This window comes from Sus scrofa, chromosome 2 (assembly GCF_000003025.6).
Source record: "Sus scrofa isolate TJ Tabasco breed Duroc chromosome 2, Sscrofa11.1, whole genome shotgun sequence".
NCBI classification, from domain to species: Eukaryota; Metazoa; Chordata; class Mammalia; order Artiodactyla; family Suidae; genus Sus; species Sus scrofa.
In genome coordinates this window covers 75,187,716-75,205,007 of record NC_010444.4, presented here as the reverse complement: position 1 = coordinate 75,205,007, position 17,292 = coordinate 75,187,716, and the positions used below count along the sequence as shown (strand labels likewise).

The window sequence follows — 17,292 nt, the reverse complement described above, 5'->3', positions numbered from 1 at the left end:
ATGAGGAGGTGCAGCCCAGGGTTCACCCCTCAATCTGCTCCTTATATGTCACACCTGAGTGACACTTGGACAGACTGGAGTTGGATGGCAACAGAAGGAGGCAGACACATACACACACACACAGAGGTCACACAGGGATACACGTGCCCCGGCCACACAGATGGGAATCATCACACTCACAGCAGAGGAGACAGACTTCCAGCAACTGTTAGGCATGAGATGAGCCAGTCACCTGTCTCACTCAGCCTCAGAAACAGCCCCCTCCAGGCTGTCTGTTGAACCGAATGAGTTAAATAAGAGCTCAAATATCACTTGTTGCCCCTTGGTTTTGATGGTGATTTAGTCCATACAAGCACACATAACAGGGAGGGGGCAAAAGTCAAAAGAGGTCAGCGGTTTAGACCAGGAGCCAGCAAAGCAGCACCCCTCCACCCTGCCCACCACCGCCTGTTCTTGTAAATGAAGTTTTATGGGTGCAAGGCCATGCCCATCCATTTACATGGACATCTGTGGCAACTTTCAGGCTATGAGACCCTGTGGCCTGAAAAGTTAAAAACATTTCCTATCCGACCAGGGGCTAGAGAGAGAGGAAGGGGGAGTGACCACTAATGGGCATAGGGCTTCTTTGGAATTACAAAGCGAATATAGTAAAAGTCACTGAATTGTCTAGAAAGAGGGAAAAAAGCACATACCACACGGGAGCATCACTCAGCCACAAATAGGAGAGAAGCCCTGACACTCGCTATCACGAGGACAGACCTTGAGACCATGATGCTCAGTGAGAGAGCAGACACAGGTCACACAGTGTGTGAGTCCATGGATGGGAACATCCAGTACAGACACATCCACAGACAGAGAGGGTGAGTTCCTGGTTGTTAGGGGCTGCGGGGAGGGGACATGGGGCTGATTCCTGATGGGGACAGGGTTTCTTTGGAGGGCGATGGAATGCTCTAAAAGAGACTATAGTCACAGTTGCCCAGCTCCACGAATGTTCTAAAAAACAGTAAGTAGTACATTTTAGAAGGGTGAATTTTGGAGTTCTGTAGCACAGCAAGTTAAGGATCCAGCATTGTCACTACTGTGGTGCTAGTTCAGTCCTTGGCCTCGGAACTTCCACATGCCTCGGGCATGACCAAAAAAAGAAAGAGACGTTCCTTTCTTGGCTCAGTGGTTAATGAACCCAACTAGAAACCATGAGGACACGGGTTTCATCCCTGGCCTTGGTCAGTGGGTTAAGGATCTGGCATTGAGGTGAGCTGTGGTGTAGGTCGCAGATGCGGCTCAGATCCCTCATTGCTGTGGCTGTGGTGTAGGCCAGCAGCTGGAGGTCCAATTCAGCCCCTAGCCTGAGAAGCTCCGGCTCTAAAAGGCAAAAAAAGAAAGGAAGGAAGGAAGGAAAGAAAGGAAGAAAGGAAGAAAAAGAAAATAAAAAGAGTAACTTTTATAGTGTGCAAATTATATTTCAGTTGAAAAAATCCAAATCGGCCAGTCAGCCTGGGCTCCAACCCCAGCTCTGCTGCCTGCTTACCATGTGGCCTGGGGGAGGGGAAATTCCCTTTGAGAGCCACCAGACAGTGTTTTTTTATAAAAAAACAAAACAACAACAAAAAAAAAACTGGGGTGGGAGCTCCTTGGTGGCCTAGTAGTTAGGACTTGATGCTTTTACCGCTGCGGCCTGGGTTTGTTCCCTGGTCTGGGAACTGAGATCCCACATCAAGCTCCTGCACGCTACAGCCAAACACAAAACGAAAAACTGGGGATGATAGCAGAACTCTGTGGGGTCACAGTGGAGTCAGCGAATTGGGGGGTGTAAATGACAGCAGGGCCTGGTCATGGCAGGTGCCACTGGCTCTCACTACATTAGTATTGTAAGCACATGGAGACGCAGGTGTGACCCATGTCCACAGTTACTGGGAGACAGAGCGGACTAACCGCCCCCTCTCCACAGGGATCGCCCGGAGCCCTCACCCATCCTCGGCCCTGCACTTCCCCACGACCTCCATCCTGCCCCAGACGGCCTCCACCTACTTCCCCCACACAGCCATCCGCTACCCGCCTCACCTCAACCCCCAGGACCCGCTCAAAGATCTGGTCTCCCTGGCCTGCGACCCGGCCAGTCAGCAACCTGGACCGGTGAGTTTTGGGGGGCACGACCTCCCCGGGGCCCTGGCGCATCTCTGCCAGTGTCAGGAGGCCCTTGCTCCTCCGCACAACTTCTGTTTTGCAGATGGCTGGTCTGCAGGCCCTGGAACCAGACGGGGTGGGAATTGAGGCTTTTTCAGGTGTCAGAATGGACCACGTGTAACATAGGAAGCCCCGAAATCAAACACGGTTACGGCTGCGCTCAGGCTGGCTTTGGCCAAATGCCCACCAAAGCTTTGGGTGTTGGGAGCCTTTTGGGAGCCACGGGCAAGGTGGTGGATGAAGGTGTATAGCAGCGAACAGGGAAATGCGCCCGGGCCACCCGCGAGCTTGAACCATGTTGTTTAGGAGCAAGGAAAGTGAGTGGGTACCAAGCGGCCTGAGGAGGCGGCAAAGGGAGCGCATCCCAGGATTCTGGAGGCCTGCGGGGCCAGGCCAGCACCGGGCACCCACCAAACTCGCCCCGGCCATGCCCTTTGGGCCCCCACCCGACCCCGCGGGGCCGCAGGCAAATGCAGCCCAAGGCGGCGCGGGCGCCTGCCGCCTTAACCACCTGTCTCTCTGTTCCCCTCAGTTAAATGGAAGTGGCCAGCTCAAAATGTCCAGTCACTGCCTTTCCGCTCAGATGCTGGCACCCCCGCCCCCCGGGCTGCCGCGGCTGGCGCTCCCCCCTGCCACCAAACCCACCTCCGAGGGAGGAAGCTCGTCGCCGACCTCGCCCTGTAAGCACTCGGGAAGTGGTGCCCGTGGCAGGGCGGGCATCCCCGAGGGGCCCCTCCCCTCCCTGGCCCTGCTACTGGGGTCAGGGGCTCAGGCCCACCCGGTGGGTCCCGGCGAGTTTGGTGGGTCCCCAGATAGGGGCCTGGGACTGCGTGGTCAGGTCCACAAGGGCCAAGGCAGCCCTAGGGGATGGCCAAGGACAAGTCCGGGGTCTGCCCCCATTGGCCCAGTGGCCTGGGCCCCTGTGTTCTGCTCTGGGCCTCTAAACCCTCCCTGTAACCAGCAGCTGATAGTAGATGAAGATTTTAAGCGGGAGGCAGGCGGGAGGGCCAGGCCCGGCCTCCAGATGCATTTTGTTTGTGGAAAAAAATGTGGAGAATCCTTTGTTGTTGTTGTTGTTGTTGTTGTTGTTGCTGCTGCTGCTACTGTTTTAAAATCAGAACGTCTTACATAAAAATTCCAGAGTTCTGGATTCTGGGGGTAAATGGACCTATTCCTGCTGGTAACTGGGGCTGGGCCACACCTTTAGTCAGGACAGTCCCCACCTGCCTGCCTGACCTAAGGAGGCCCTGGGTTGGCTGCCTGGCCTTCTAGAACTTCCCACTCTCTGGTTGCATTCCCAGCTGATAGCCTGGTGGAGGGCCCTGGGTGGGTCTCCTTACCTTCTAGAGCTTTCTTCCACTTTCTAAATGTGGCTCACCTGTCCCAGGGTCCACCCCATCAGCAGTGGCTCTGCCCCCAGCCTCTCCTCCTAACCCTCCCCTGTTGAGTGTATCTCTCTCCCTTGCTCCCCAAGTGAGATTCCTCCCCCACCCGAGCAGGAGGGGCCAGCTGGTCCGTCTGGGCCCTCTTGGCCCCACTCCCCACACGCAGCACCCCAGCCCCTATGTTTATTCCCCAGCACCCACTGTCCGCCAACACTCGGGGCAGCTTCGCATGCAGACAGGCCTTCTCTGAACACCGGGTGTGGTGCACACACTGGGTTCGAATCCTGCCCCTTCAGCTTGCTCCCTGTGTGACCTTGGGCAAACGTCCTCCCCTCTCTGAGCCTCAGTTCTCTCAGTTGCAAAATGGGACAGTCACCTGCGGACAGTGGAGAGCAAGTCCATGAAACAAATCAGGGAGAGTGTTTAGTGGGAGGCTGGGTGCAAAGTACAGAGTCGGCACCCAGAGCTGGTTTTCACCCTTCTCTACCTACTTTCTTGTCTGTGAAATGGACATACTAATCATGTCTGCTGCGCTGAGTGGGGTGGTGCCCAGTGCTAGCATACAGTAGACACTTAATAGATGAGGAATAAAGGTGGATATCTTCTCCTTTCCCCTGCACTGGCTTCTTAACTGCAGGTCCAGCCTACCTCCCACAAGCCCCCCCAAGCCTCACTACCTCCCACGGACCCGCGCTGTGGCTGAGACCACGTGGGGGACCCTCCTGCCATCTCTCCTCCCTGCTGTCCCCTCCCCAGCCTGGCTTGTGAATCATTCACTCACTGACAAGACGCAATCAGTGAGATTAAAATATAAATATATACGTGTATGCACACACCCAGCCTTCCCCAGGCCCTCTCCAGGAGGAAAATTAATAAATAAAATGCCCTCAATAATTCATGGTGCCCTGCGCAGGATGCAGGCCACAGGAGCAGGATGGACCAGGCAGTGGAACACCCTGAATAATTCACAGGCGGTTACTAGATGATGAATCTCTCATCCTGTGCCTTCCCTCTCAGCTGACGCCCGCCCGCGTGACCCTCAGGGCCCAAGACTGTGGGCTTTTCAGGGGGGCCCGGACTGTCCAGGGGAGGGCGGCAAGCTCAGAGGCACTCGGTGCTGGGTGCGAAGGCCCAGCTGTGTGACCCTGGGCAGTAGCCACCCTCTCTGGTGCTCCTGCACCGCCCCTGCGCTAACGGGCTCTCGGTCTCTCTCCTCCCCGCAGCCTACTCTACGCCCGGCACGTCCCCTGCAAACCGTTCCTTTGTGGGATTAGGACCAAGGGATCCAACGGGCATTTATCAGGCACAGGTAGGGGCCAAGAGGCCGGCTGCTGGGGGGGGTGGGAGGGGCAGGGCAGAGGGGCCGGCCGGGCGCACAGGGAGAGGCCGGCCCGCTGGGTCCTATGCCACTCGCACAGCCACACCCCTGGCGCCGTGGCTGTTGAGCGTGGCAGGGGGCCAGCCTTCCAGGGCCTCGAGCCCACACCCGGGGATGTGGTATGGCCCCAAATTCTGCCTGCCACTTCCTGCCAGGGCACAGTCATGGCAGAGCTGCCGTGGGGCTGAGGTTATTACAACCCTGGCCCCATTTGTACAGACGGGAAGACTGAGGCTTACAGAGGCGAGGAGATTTGCCCAGGATCACACAGCGCGTCCGCCCATGCTTTCAACCCCCAGCCTTCATCCCCTCCCACACCAGCCAGAGGGCCCACAGGAGAGGGGGTCGAGGGTGGCAGAGGACCCCAGGATCCCAGGGACAGGCCCATGGCAGGAGGCAGGGCCTCCCAATAGAGCGTGCGAGTCCCCCTCTTGCAAGGTTGGGAGGAGGGGGCAGAGGCGGAGTTGACATTGCTGCCCCAGGGTGGGCTGGCTGAGGGCCAGACAGGGAGGCTCAGAGAGGGGGAGTAAGCTGCCTGAGGCTGCACAGTCGTATGTGGCAGAGCCTCAGTGGGTCCAGAACTGAGACTCCTGGCTCCCAGCCTCCCTCAGGGTGGAAGGTGGCCTCAGCCCCAGCCCATGTGGCCCTGACACCCGCCTTCGGTCTGGGGCCCATACCTGTGTTGTGTACAGGCCAGGAGCATGCTGGCAGATGGTGTTCCAGGGTGGTGGCTGGGCCCCAGGGCCCACTCCCTGATGTGTGCTGGGGAAGGGGTCAAGGGATATAAAACAGGGAGGCACCAGCTGCCACAGGCCCTCCAAGGCCCAACTTTGGCCCCCCAGCCTCTCCAGATCACCAGAGCCAGAGAGCATAGGGACTTCTGGGGTCCCCCAGGGTCATGTTCAGATCCTCAAGCCACTGTGAGAGGGTCTCCTGCAGCAGAGGCCGCAGACAGGGGCAGGAGGAGGTGGGAGGTAACCACGTCCCCCATCCTCTACAGACCAGAATCAGCCACACTGACCAGGCCCAAGGAACCTCCCACCACAGCCTGACTGCCTGGAGAGCATTTGACCAGATTCCTGCTGGTGCTCAAGGGATCAGAGTGGGTAGGAAGGACCTGGCTGTCCCCCTCCCTCCCTGCCCAGACTTTAACTGGGGCTGCTGGGATCAGGAGACTGGAGATCCACTTCTCCCACTCTGAACCTCAGTCTCTTCTGGCCTTGGGCACCTCCTGGGGAGTCTTTGAAGGGTCTGGACCATTAGGGGACAATTTTATCCAAAAAGGGCACTGAAAGGCCAAGGTCTCCCCCCATACACATACATACACCCTCGTACACCCAAAATATTGTGTCCTGCCTTATGGAGCCCAGGCCGGGACCCAGACAGAGGGGTCATTTAGTCAGGGTCACCCACCAGTCTGGGCGGCCCCAGGACTCCCTGATTTGGGTTTTGGCTTTTGTCCAGCCATGGACACCCCTGCCCCCACAGTGCTCAGGGAGCCAGGCGTTTCCTCTCCCGCCTCTACTCACATCCCTCCCCACGGGAGGCTGGGAATGTCCTAATTGCTTCAGAAACCAAAGCTAATAAAAGTGACAGGGAGGGGGCCCTGCCCTCTTAACCCTTCCCCAGCCTCCCCCCCTCCACCTTCCCTCCCCATTATCAGCCTTGCGTGGAGGAAGGTGGGACCACCCCCACCACCCCAGCAGATGGCCTGGAAAGAGGGAAATCAAGGCAAGTGGGGGGACTCCTTTGGTTCTTTGTGCTTCTAGTCACCCCTCTCAGGCCAGCAGGCCCCTCTGGGGATGCAGAGCAGGTGGGACCAGGACTATGGGGGCGCCTGGGAGAGGGGCATCCTGGGCCCTCTCTGGGCGGGGAGGGGAGCCTGGTGTCAGGCAGAGAAGGATATGGGTGTCCAGTCAGGGGGCTCAGCACTGCCAAAGGCCGGAAACGATGGAGAGGCAGCCTGTATGTGGAAAACCCTCAAATGTGGGCTTTGGCCTGGGGGCCAGAGGGAGCCTTGGGAGGGATTAGAGGGAGGGAGGGGCACAGCCAGGGCTGGGAATTGGAAAGAACTGTGTTGGGCTGGTGGCGGTGGGGGGAGAAGGTACAGAAGGTGACAGGTGGGTGACAGGCCCCCAGGGGTTGTGGGAAGGCAAGGCCCTCAGTCTGAGTCTGAGGGAGGACCCCTCCAGCACCATGCAGGCAGGCCCTGCACTAAATGTCCCTGCACTAAGGGTGCCCAAGGCCCCAGAAGACCCCAGAGGGAGGGAAAGGTGAGGAGGGAGCCGGGAGACCCGCTCCCCCCTCTTGGAGCCCCTGTGCAAAGGGCTCAGTGCTGAGAGGCCTCTCCTTTCTGGCCCAGTCAGCACTTCCTCTGCCTTCATTAGCCCTGGTGGGTTTGCTTTTCTCTGACCCCCGCCCCTGCCCCCTCGCCGCCACGTGCCCTTCCTTCTCCTGCCTTGCCCCCAGTCAGGGCCTCTCCCCCTGATCGATATCCCCTCCCCATGATCAATGTCACTTGATCTCTCCCTGATCCACTGTGCACTTTGTATCCCCCCACCCCTCGGCTCTCATAGTCAATCCCCCCAGTCCTGAGCCGTCCTTCACTGTGGCCCCCAGAATGGGGCCTGTGGGCTCTGACACCCCCCCTCCCCAACCCCCCACCCCGCTTACACCAGACACCACCAGCTTCCTTCAGCATCACACCCATTCAGCAGATGAGCAAACTAAGGACCAGAGGGGTTAAGCCATGTGCCCAAAGCCACACTGGTGGCTCCGGCCAGGTCAAGGGAATGCCAGAGCCCAGACCTTGCCCCTGGCAACGCAGATGGGGAAGGATATTGAGGGTGTCTGCCCCCCTCCCCCCAATACAGAGGGGGGCCAGAGCCTAGCAGAGAGCCTAGGAGGGGAGGAGGCAGGGAGGAAGGGCCTAGGGGAGGCCGGCCACCACAGGGGAGGGTCACGCCCAGAATCTGTCTGGTTGCCAACGGAAACCAGACATGAGGTAATGGCCAAGATGAACTTGAACTTGGCTGGAGGTGGGGGGCTGGGAGCCTCGGCGCCAGTTCTATGGGATGGCCCTTCGGCTGGAGGGCAGCCTGGTGGGAAGGGGTGTTACTGATTTACAGCAGGGGTTGGGGGGACAGCTCTGCTGTGACCTCAGCGGTGTGGGGCGGAAGATGTACTTTCAGGGGAAGGGGCTGTACAGCCGCTTCCCTGGGGAGACCCAGACTGGGGCAGTCTGTGCAGGCTGGCCTCCTGTCCTGGATCCTCCGTCTCCTTTTTTGTAAAGTGGGGGTCATGACCCCCCCAGAGGCCAGGCTAAGGGGTCAGCCCCAGGCAAGGGACAAGCAACAACTGGGGCCTCACAGGCCTGGGTTTGAGTTCCGGCTCTGCCCCTCCCACGCTGGTGGACCTGGGCAAGTTACTTTACTTCTATGAGCCTGGTTTTTCCTCTGCAAAACGGAGTAGGAAGCAAGGGTTCCTCTTTTGTGGGTGTTCTGGGGAAACCATTAAGTAGGCAAATGTTAAAAACAAAAAAGGAAACAAGCCACCGTAGTCCCAGAGCCTCAATATGGTGGTGCTTCATAAAAATTCAACCATCGCGCGCCCCGCCCCCCCCCCGTTTTATTCTCAGGGCCCAAGGCTCAAAGGTGTTGGGTTGCCAGATTTAGCAAACAAAACTACAGGATGCTCAGGTAGATTTCAATTCCAGGAGTTCTTGTTGTGGCTTACTGGGTTAAGAACCCGACGAGTATCCATGAGGATGTGGGTTCAATCCCTGGCCTCCTTCAGTGGGTTAAGGATCCGGTGTTGCCAAAAGCTACAGCGTAGCTTGCAGGCGTGGCTTGGATCCAGTGTTGCTGTGGCTGTGGTGTAGGGAACCCTGTCCTGGGAACTTCCATATGCCACAGATGCAGCCCTAAAAAAAAAAAGCAAAATGAAGACTTCAATTCCAGATAATCGAAGGATTGAAGAAAAAAAAAATTTTTAAGCATAAGCATATCCCCGAAATTGAAAGGGATATACTTGTGTTAAAAGGTCTCTTCACTGTATCCAGAATTCTGCTTTCCCTGGGCATCCTGACTTTTATGTAGCAGCACTGTTTAGGGGCAAGGTCACTTGCCCAGGGTTCAGCCAGCAGGTTATGACAGATCTGGGATAGGGGAGACAGAGGTCACAGGTCCCGGGGTTGGGGGTCGGGGGGCCGTGGTGGGTATGGGCAGTAGCTGTCAGAGCCTGACCCCCATCTCTCTGTCTCTTTCTCCCTCTCTCTCTCTTTCTCTGGGCCACCCAGTCCTGGTATCTGGGATAAGAAAGATTTCTTCCCACGCCCTGCTCCTTCGTCCCGGGAATCCCGGGGGGCTGCATAGCTGGCCCCCGGCCCACGTTTTCGGTGGAAAGCTAAAGCAAGCAAGAACACCCCGCCGACGCCCAGCCCGGCCGAAAGACAAACCATACAGACACATACACACAGGAGGAAAAAAAGAAAGAAAAAAAGGAGAAAAAAAAAAAAACAAGGGAAAAAGAAAAAAGCCACACATAAAAACAAACCCACCCAACCAAGAAGACAAAAGGTAAAGATGGCAACGCTTCGGACTCTTGGGAAGCCACGGCCGGATGGACTGGACCAGAGGGCCAGGCCCTGCCACCCCTGGGAGCCGGCGCGAAGGGGCCTCCCTAAGTTATTCATCTCCTCTCGCTGCTGCTGCTCTGGGAGGGACGGCCGCTCCCGCCTCTGCCCAGGACCAGGTGAGCGCAGCCTGGTGCCCGCGCCCGGCCAACAGGGCGGTACACCCAGCGAGGCCACCTCTCCACTGGACATCAGCTGGGCCCCTGCGACTGTTTGCCAAGTGGGGAGGCAGGCCCCACGGGGCCAGGGCCGTGGAGGACCCCAGCAGCGGGCATTGGAGGCATTGGAGGCTACCATGGAGGCCGAGGTGGGCAGGGAAGTGACGAGGGCAGAAGAGGGTTGTGGGGAGACCCCGGGCGTCGCCAGGGGCCCAGGACACGTGGCCAATACTCTCAGGAGTGTCCTGTAGTCATGGACCTCCGCCTGCCCCAGAGCGCACTGGGGACTTGGTCTTTCGCGAAGCCCCACGCCACCCGGTTTGGGAGATGTCTCTATGCAAATGACCCCCAGCCCCACCCCAGGCATAGGAGGCCACCCCACCGCACCCCAGCCCCGGCTCCACACCCCTGGGGGAGGGGGGGAGGGCTCCGAGTTGCACACACTGTAAGAAATGCACTTTCCGAGGAAGGGGCTGGGGGCGGTGGAGGGGAGAGACCCAGAGCTCCCAAGGGGGCACCCCTCTGACTCTCCTTCCACCCAAGCCCTGAAAGGGGAGGACCCCCCACTTAGCCCATGGAGGTGGGAGGTGAGAGCGAGTGGTTTAAGTGCCTGATTCCCACCGCCCGCCCCCCTCCCCTTTGTCCAGCTGGGACGCAAGTGGCCGTGGGCATCCTCCGCCCTCCTCCCCCAAAACCTGGTCCCTCCCGTCGCTGACCCCTCATTGCTATGCCTCCCTGGGAGCTAGAGAGATGGGACCCCCGCCCCAAGTGGGCCCAAGGGGCAGAGCTGGGCATCCCCCCAGCATCCTGCCATGCTGTGGCGCAGGGGTGGGATCTGGGGAAGCCGGTGTGCCCCCCCACACACACCTCCTCTGCCAGTGCCTTACATCCTGGAGCAACACCCCCTCCCTGGTGCCTCCCGGCCCAAAAGGGGACCATGGTTTGCACTTTCATCCCCCTCCCCAAAGTGGGGCACAACCGGGAGGTTCATTGCAGCTGGCCCACCAGAAGGAGAGAAAGCCAGGCCGAGTGCAGTCCACATGGCGCCTGGACGGGGAGGGTTCTGAATGGGGGTGGGGAGGGTCAGCACCTCGGGGCTCCCTGCAGCCGGTTAGGGGATCTCATCCGCTAAGCGTTTTCCGTTGAGCCGCTCCAAAAACACTAAACCTGGGGATACCAGGTGCCCCCTCACCCCAGCTGCCCAGCTCCATCCCTGCCCCCACCCCAGGATGGCCATCTTGGGTGGGGGGGCCTGGGAGGGGGTGTTAGGTGTTCTAGGGTCACCAGGCCCATCCGTCTGAGCCCCAACTGGTCTCCTCCATGCCTGGCGCTGGGGAATCTCTTCCCCACCACATCCCCCATCCCTGGGCCTAGGCCAAAGCCATTGCCCTGGGCAGGGCCTCCACCTCCTCTGCTCCCAGCCTGGCCCTCTCCTCCGGTTGCCTATACCCCGGGCCTGGTCAGCCTCCTCCCACCTCCCCAGACACCGGACTTTCCTCCCAAACGAGCCCAAGGGGCTTGGCAAACCCACTCGATCATAAGGAGAAAGACCCAAGACCCTTCCCACCAGCCCCCCTCCCGCTGTCCGGAGGGGTTTCAGAACCCTTGGTCCGGCTGTCCCCAGGGCCCCTCCACCAGGTGGCTGTTGGGGACCAAAGCATGGGTCACTCTCCGGCAGGGCAGGAGGGATGGCTCGTGCAGTTGATGGTGTCTGGAAGCTTCTCAGCTGGGAACCTTAGGGTGCGGGTAGGCGGGGTAGGGGAGGGGGCACCTGGCGGGCCCCCAGCTACCTAACTTTGCATGGTGCTTAGTCAAGGACTCCTGTGACCTGGCTCCTGACGTCAGCTCGCGGCGGCTGATATCTGCATGGCAAATTATACCTGGCTCTATCTCCCTTCCCCAGCCCTCCCCAGCCCTCCCCCCACCCCTCCTCTTTAAAAGAAAAAAAAGATACAAAAAAAAAAAACCTTAAAAAAATTCCATGTTTCCTAATTTGCACGAAATTTTCTACCACATGATGTGCCTTGCCTTCCGAAAATAAGTATTACCTTTAAACAATATCAGCGCACACAGATAGCTGCATGCACTGCTCGTGTAGTTTAAAAAAAAAAAAAAAAAAAAAGACAGTGACATGAAATAAAAAGTAAAAATTGAAAAGGGACGTATTTCTATTTGTAAAAGAAATTAAGAATTTAAAAAAGAAAAATCACATGCTTAAAAATCACATTGCTAAAAAATCAATCCATGGAACAATCGCCCTACCCCCAGCCCACCCTCAGCTCTGTCTCCACGCCTCCTGCTGCTTTGGGGGTGCCCCCTGGTGCTCTGCAACCCCTGGCCCCACCCTCGGGCTCCAGAGGGGTCATTTCTGAATCCCCTGCCCACAAGCAGCGGACAGACCTCAGGGGTGGGCCCTGAGCAAGGGCTTCTCCCCTCACTGGGCCGCTGGCCAGCCCCCCAGACGCCACGCGTGCACCCACGACCCAGGCGGTGTCCCCATGGGGGAACCACCCTGCTGGCAGCCAGACCTCCCCCACCCACCTCTCCTGCAAGCTGGCGTCCCCCTGGCTCAGGGTCACATCGCTGTCCCACCCCCACTCCTTCGTCCCCCTGTGCAGCCCCTTCCTTCTTGCCAAAGGACCCACCCGTGGAGACTGGCCTTGGGTGGCAGGTCCCTCCTGCCCCACCCACCCAGTTCCACCAAGTCTTCCAGCTGTGACTGTGGAGGGGGTCTGGTGTGAAACAAAAAGATGAAAACCAAACCCGATATATGCAATATTTGTCTGTCTGTACCTGTAGGTCTAGCTCAGCCATTGGAGGCCCGGCGGCAGGGGGCCAGGGCGTGAGGAGTGGCCGCGGGCACCGCGTCCCAAGCCCTGTCCTGGGGGCTGGCCATGCTGTTGTCTTTTACTTGGTTTTATCTTCTCTCTCTTTTTTCTTCTTTTTTTTTTTTTTTTTTTTTTTTTTTTGATTCTTTCCACTCCACCCCCCCCCCCAATTTCCTTGACTTTAACTCAACCAAAGCTGAGACAGTAGCTGTTAGTGGGGTGTCTGGGCAGGAGGACCAAAGGGCTGGGTCCTGCAACCTCAGGCCATCCCTCCTGGCCACCACTGGCCCTCCCCGCCCCCACGCCCCTCAGCCATCTCCCATGGGGATACACCAGGAGAAAGGTCCCCACTCATCCTCCAGCCGACACCTCAGATTTTCGAATTGTCTCCAGAGCCGGGTGGGGCCTTGCAGACAGGCCCTGGCTTTCATGCACCACCATATGCTCATGCCATGTTTTCTTCCAAAAAGACACCTCAGCAAGCCCCAGGGGACAGAGGGAGAGCCCAGATTGAGGCCTCCACTGGCCTTGACACTGCCCTTAAGGACTGCCCTTTGGCCTGAGAGCCCAAGGCCATGCCTGTCAGTTTCCCCAGGGCTGATTGCTGGTTTTCACTCCCCAGGCCCACGCCAGGGATGTGGGAGCAGCCAGTGGCAGAGGGAGTGGGTGGCACATCCCCACAGGACCCCTCCCCAAGGGTTTCACTGGGACCATCTTGTCCCTCATGACCCACACCTCACAGCACCCAAAGCACCACCCTTCCTGGCCCCCAGCTGTGTGTCTGAATAAGGCAGAAACACTAGCCTTTGCACTTTGGGTTCATGTCTGGGAGGGGGCGGGGGCGGGGGGCCTGCAGGGTGTGTTGGGTGGTTTTTTGATATGTATGAAACTGACATCTTGGCAAACCCCATCCCCTCCCAAGCCCACTGTCACCCACTCACCCACTGTCTATCCCATGGAGAGTCCCCTAGCCTGACCTTGGGATCCAGCCCTTGCTGTGGACTAGGGAGACCTCCCCAGTAGATGCAAGTTGCCCCATTTCTCCCTTTGGATGAGGGCACCAGACCCCAGGCGGGGTGGAGAGGGAGGTATGGAGAGGGAGCAGACCCGGCCCTGGATGCACGCGGAGATGGGGGCATCTGGGGTCCCCCGTGCCCATGGCTGAAACTCAGGTTCTGGCAGAGCCCTGAGCCCAGATCCCACTCCAAGCTAGACAATCAGACTGGAAAGGAACCCCAAAGGAGAGACTTGGGAGGGAGCGCCTTGCTGCAGCTCCCCAAGCAGCAGACAGCTCCAGAACTTTCTGTCCCCAGAGACAGCAGTGTTCCAGGAGGAAGCAGATATGGCTGGACAGCGGCCAGTGAGGCAGGACCCGGGGCCGGGAGCACCCGTCCAGCCCCTGGAAGAGACCACACACAGGGTCCCCAACCCCCACTCTGGCTTCTCCAACGGTACTTTGACTCCAGTGTAGGGCTAGAGTATACATATACATATATATATATAATTTTGGACTTTCTTTTCTCGTACTACAGATTATACAGTGGCTACTTTTTATTTTGGCCTGGATTCTCTCTGAGGCCGACTTTTCCCCTGCATCCTCCTGTCTTTCCGTTTCTGCCCCTTTGGACACTTCCTGAGAGTCTCAACTCCAAACTGACACCTCCTCCCCACCCCCACCCCCTCCCCCGCGTCCATCCATCCCTAAGCATTTCAGAGCGTGTGGGGTCCGAGCTGGCCCGGAGGCCCACCCCCCACCCACCCTCTCCCCCCAAGCGAGACGGGGGAGACAGACCCAAAGCAATCCCAGCAGGACTTGTTGCCAGCGATACCAAAACAGTCTTTTCCCAAGCAGTGCCTCACATGTCTGCTGGTGTGGCTTTGGGGTTCTCCTCCCCCACTCCCTGGGGGTCCCCCAGGCCTCAGGAAAGAGGAGGCGGGATCCAGCAGGACTAAGGGCTCCAGGAGAGGAAGAAAGTCACACACGCCCAAGCCACCACTCTCCCTGCAGCCCTTGCTTCACACCACCTGGCTAGAAGGGGACCCACTGGAAAGGGGTCGGGGCCACCTCAGCCCCCCTCCAGTTGTGAACCCCCAAAGCCCATTCCCCAAATGCATCAACACCCCATCCTCCCACCTCAGGTCCCAGCCAGGCCCCCCTGAAACCAAAGCCCCTTCAAATCCAGGGGTCCTGGCCTCTTCCCCCTCCCAGAACCGCACGTGGGGACAGAAAGGCAGAGTGCCTGAGGATAGAACGCAGGTCGTGGGGGGCAGTGGTGGGTTGGTGGGGAGAGAGGGAGAGACCCATTTTCCTCTCTGAACTTTCTTTCCTCTTTTTTCTTCATCTCTTTTCTTTCTAAGATTTTTTAGTGGTGTTGCTGTTCATTCTTTTCCCTCAGATATTTTTTGAGTTTTTTTTCCCCATTTTGTATTTTACCAATATTACCAGGATAGTTTACTCTCTGTTTCTCGCTTTCTGCTTGCTGCACACAATGGATAAACACACACACACACACAGACACACACACACACACACACACCCATGCTCATGAACCCATGTCATGAGAAGGTTCGGGCCAGGCCCACTACCCACCTTGTGCCCCTCCTCCTCCCTAAGGTGGGGACAGGATGGGGGACCAGGGGACGTGGGGCAGAGCCAGGCCCAGCCTTCTCCTGGCCCGGCTCCCCCGCCCTGCTCCTTCACATCATACTCCGATCATAACCTTGTATATTAAGCAGTCATTTCGGTTTTCCGCGGACGCGCCTACCTAAGTACCATTTACAGAAAGTGACTCTGGCTGTTATTATTTTGTTTGTTTGTTTCCCTATGCAAAAAAAAAAAAATGAAAAAAAGAAAAAAAATGAAAGGGGGGGTTCCATAAAAGATTCAATAAAAGGCAAAAAAAAAGAAAAAAGAAAAAATGTATAAAAATTAAACAAGCTATGCTTCGACTCTTTCTGGCTGTCTCGGGTCCTCCTTTCTGTTTGAGCTGTTCTGCGTTGTGTGCCCAAGCCAAGGGGCAGGTGGCCTCAGGAAACAGGGACCCCCAACCCTGAGGGAGCTGGCGGGTGTTCTGAGACCTTCAGATCAGAGGTGCCCCAGGGGACATTTTGCAATATCTGGACACCTTGTGGTTACAACCACTGTAGATGCAGCTCCTCTATCCCCCCTGCCCCAAGGGAGATCCCTTCCTGGGATGGGCCATTTCACACACCTTTGCTCCAGCTTCCCCTCTGCCCATCACTGTCTCCCTATCTGTGTAGAATCCTTCAGGTCCCACAGCAACACCCTCTTCCTCCAGGAAGCATTCCCTCTATTCCCCAGCCTGGCTCCCTCCCCCACCAGTCTCAGAATTCCCCAGACTCTTTGATCAACAAATTTCATGGGCATCCATGGAGCACCTGCTCTGTGCCAAGCACAGGGAATTCCATCTCCTACCTGGCTCCAAGGACAGTTTGTGCTCTATATATGCACAGAATGCCTTTCCTTTTTTTTTTTTTTTCCCACCTAGCAAACTCCCATTTATTTGAGTAGGAGTTCCCGTTGTGGCTCAGTGGATTAAGAACCCTACTGGTGTCCATCAAGACGTAGGTTTAGGAGTTCCCGTCGTGGCGCAGTGGTTAACGAATCCGACTAGGAACCATGAGGTTGCGGGTTCGGTCCCTGCCCTTGCTCAGTAGGTTAAGGATCCGGCGTTGCCGTGAGCTGTGGTGTAGGTTGCAGACACGGCCCAGATCCCGAGTTGCTGTGGCTCTGGCGTAGGCTGGTGGCTACAGCTCCGATTCAACCCCTAGCCTGGGAATCTCCATATGCCCCGGGAGCGGCCCAAAGAAATAGCAACAACAACAACAACAACAACAAAAAGACAAAAAAAAAAGATGTAGGTTTAATCCTTGGCTTTGCTCAGTGGGTTAAGGATCCAGCATCGCCACGGATGCGGCGTAGGTCTCAGAAGCAGCTCGGATCTCGCGCTGCTTTGGCTGTGGCATAGGCAGCAGCTGCAGCTCTGATTTGACCCCTAGCCTGGGAACTTCCATATGCTGCAGGTGCAGCCCTAAAAAAAAAAGTATTTTTCTCCTGAGTATCTGCTGGGTACCAAGTACTGGGGACACAATGGAGAAAAAACACCCCAAATGATCTGCCCTCATGGCACTTACAATTCCAAGTTGGGGAGAAAGGACAATAAACAATACAAATAAGTATGTCTGGAGTTCCCACTGTGGGTTAAGGATCCAGCATTTTCTCTGCGTCGAGTCGGGTGGCTGCTGAGGTTCAGGTTCAATCCCCAGCCTAGCACAGTGCATTAAGGATCCAGCCTTGCCGCAGCTCAGATTCAGTCCCTGACCCGGGAACTTTCATGTGCTACGGGTGCAGCCAAAAAATAAAAAGTGTATGTCAGAAGAGGTGAGCACCAGTGAGACAAATAAAGGGGTAGGAGAGTCAGCTTCATGGGAGGAAAGAGCATTTAATCAGAGATTTGAAGAGAGGGAGGGAAACAACCTCCTGGCAGGAGACTTTTCCAGGCAGGGGGCACAGCCAGTGCAAAGACCGTGAGGCAGGACTGTGCCTGGTGTGTTGGAGGAACAGGAAGGAGGCTCATGTGCCTGGAGCAGAGTGAGCTAAGGGGAGAGAGGGAGGAGGTGGGAGCAGGGAGGGGACAGGAACAAGTTGTACAGGGCCTTGTGGGCCATGGGAGGACTTGGGCTTTTCCCTCGGGCAGATGGGAGC

The 17,292-nt window shown here is 57.3% G+C and overlaps 2 protein-coding genes across 10 annotated transcripts in view; both read left to right on the top strand.

Moving 5' to 3' along the window:
* NFIC (nuclear factor I C) overlaps positions 1–11,895 on the top strand; it is a 69,378-nt gene extending 57,483 nt beyond the window's left edge. For 2 of the 9 annotated variants that reach the window (XM_021084126.1, XM_021084125.1), the window contains exons 8-11: positions 1,949–2,133; positions 2,717–2,864; positions 4,793–4,878; positions 9,245–11,895. In XM_021084126.1, the coding sequence (XP_020939785.1) occupies positions 1,949–2,133; positions 2,717–2,864; positions 4,793–4,878; positions 9,245–9,262 (437 nt within the window). In that variant the 3' untranslated portion in view covers positions 9,263–11,895. The remainder of the gene's footprint in view (positions 1–1,948; positions 2,134–2,716; positions 2,865–4,792; positions 4,879–9,244) is intronic. The other 7 variants (XM_021084129.1, XM_021084133.1, XM_021084131.1 and 4 more) reach the window with 4 other exon arrangements.
* LOC102159087 lies at positions 12,689–15,437 on the top strand. Its single transcript, XM_005654706.3, has one exon. It carries the CDS (start codon positions 13,590–13,592, stop codon positions 14,517–14,519), a length of 930 nt encoding a protein of 309 aa, XP_005654763.1. The 5' UTR covers positions 12,689–13,589; the 3' UTR covers positions 14,520–15,437.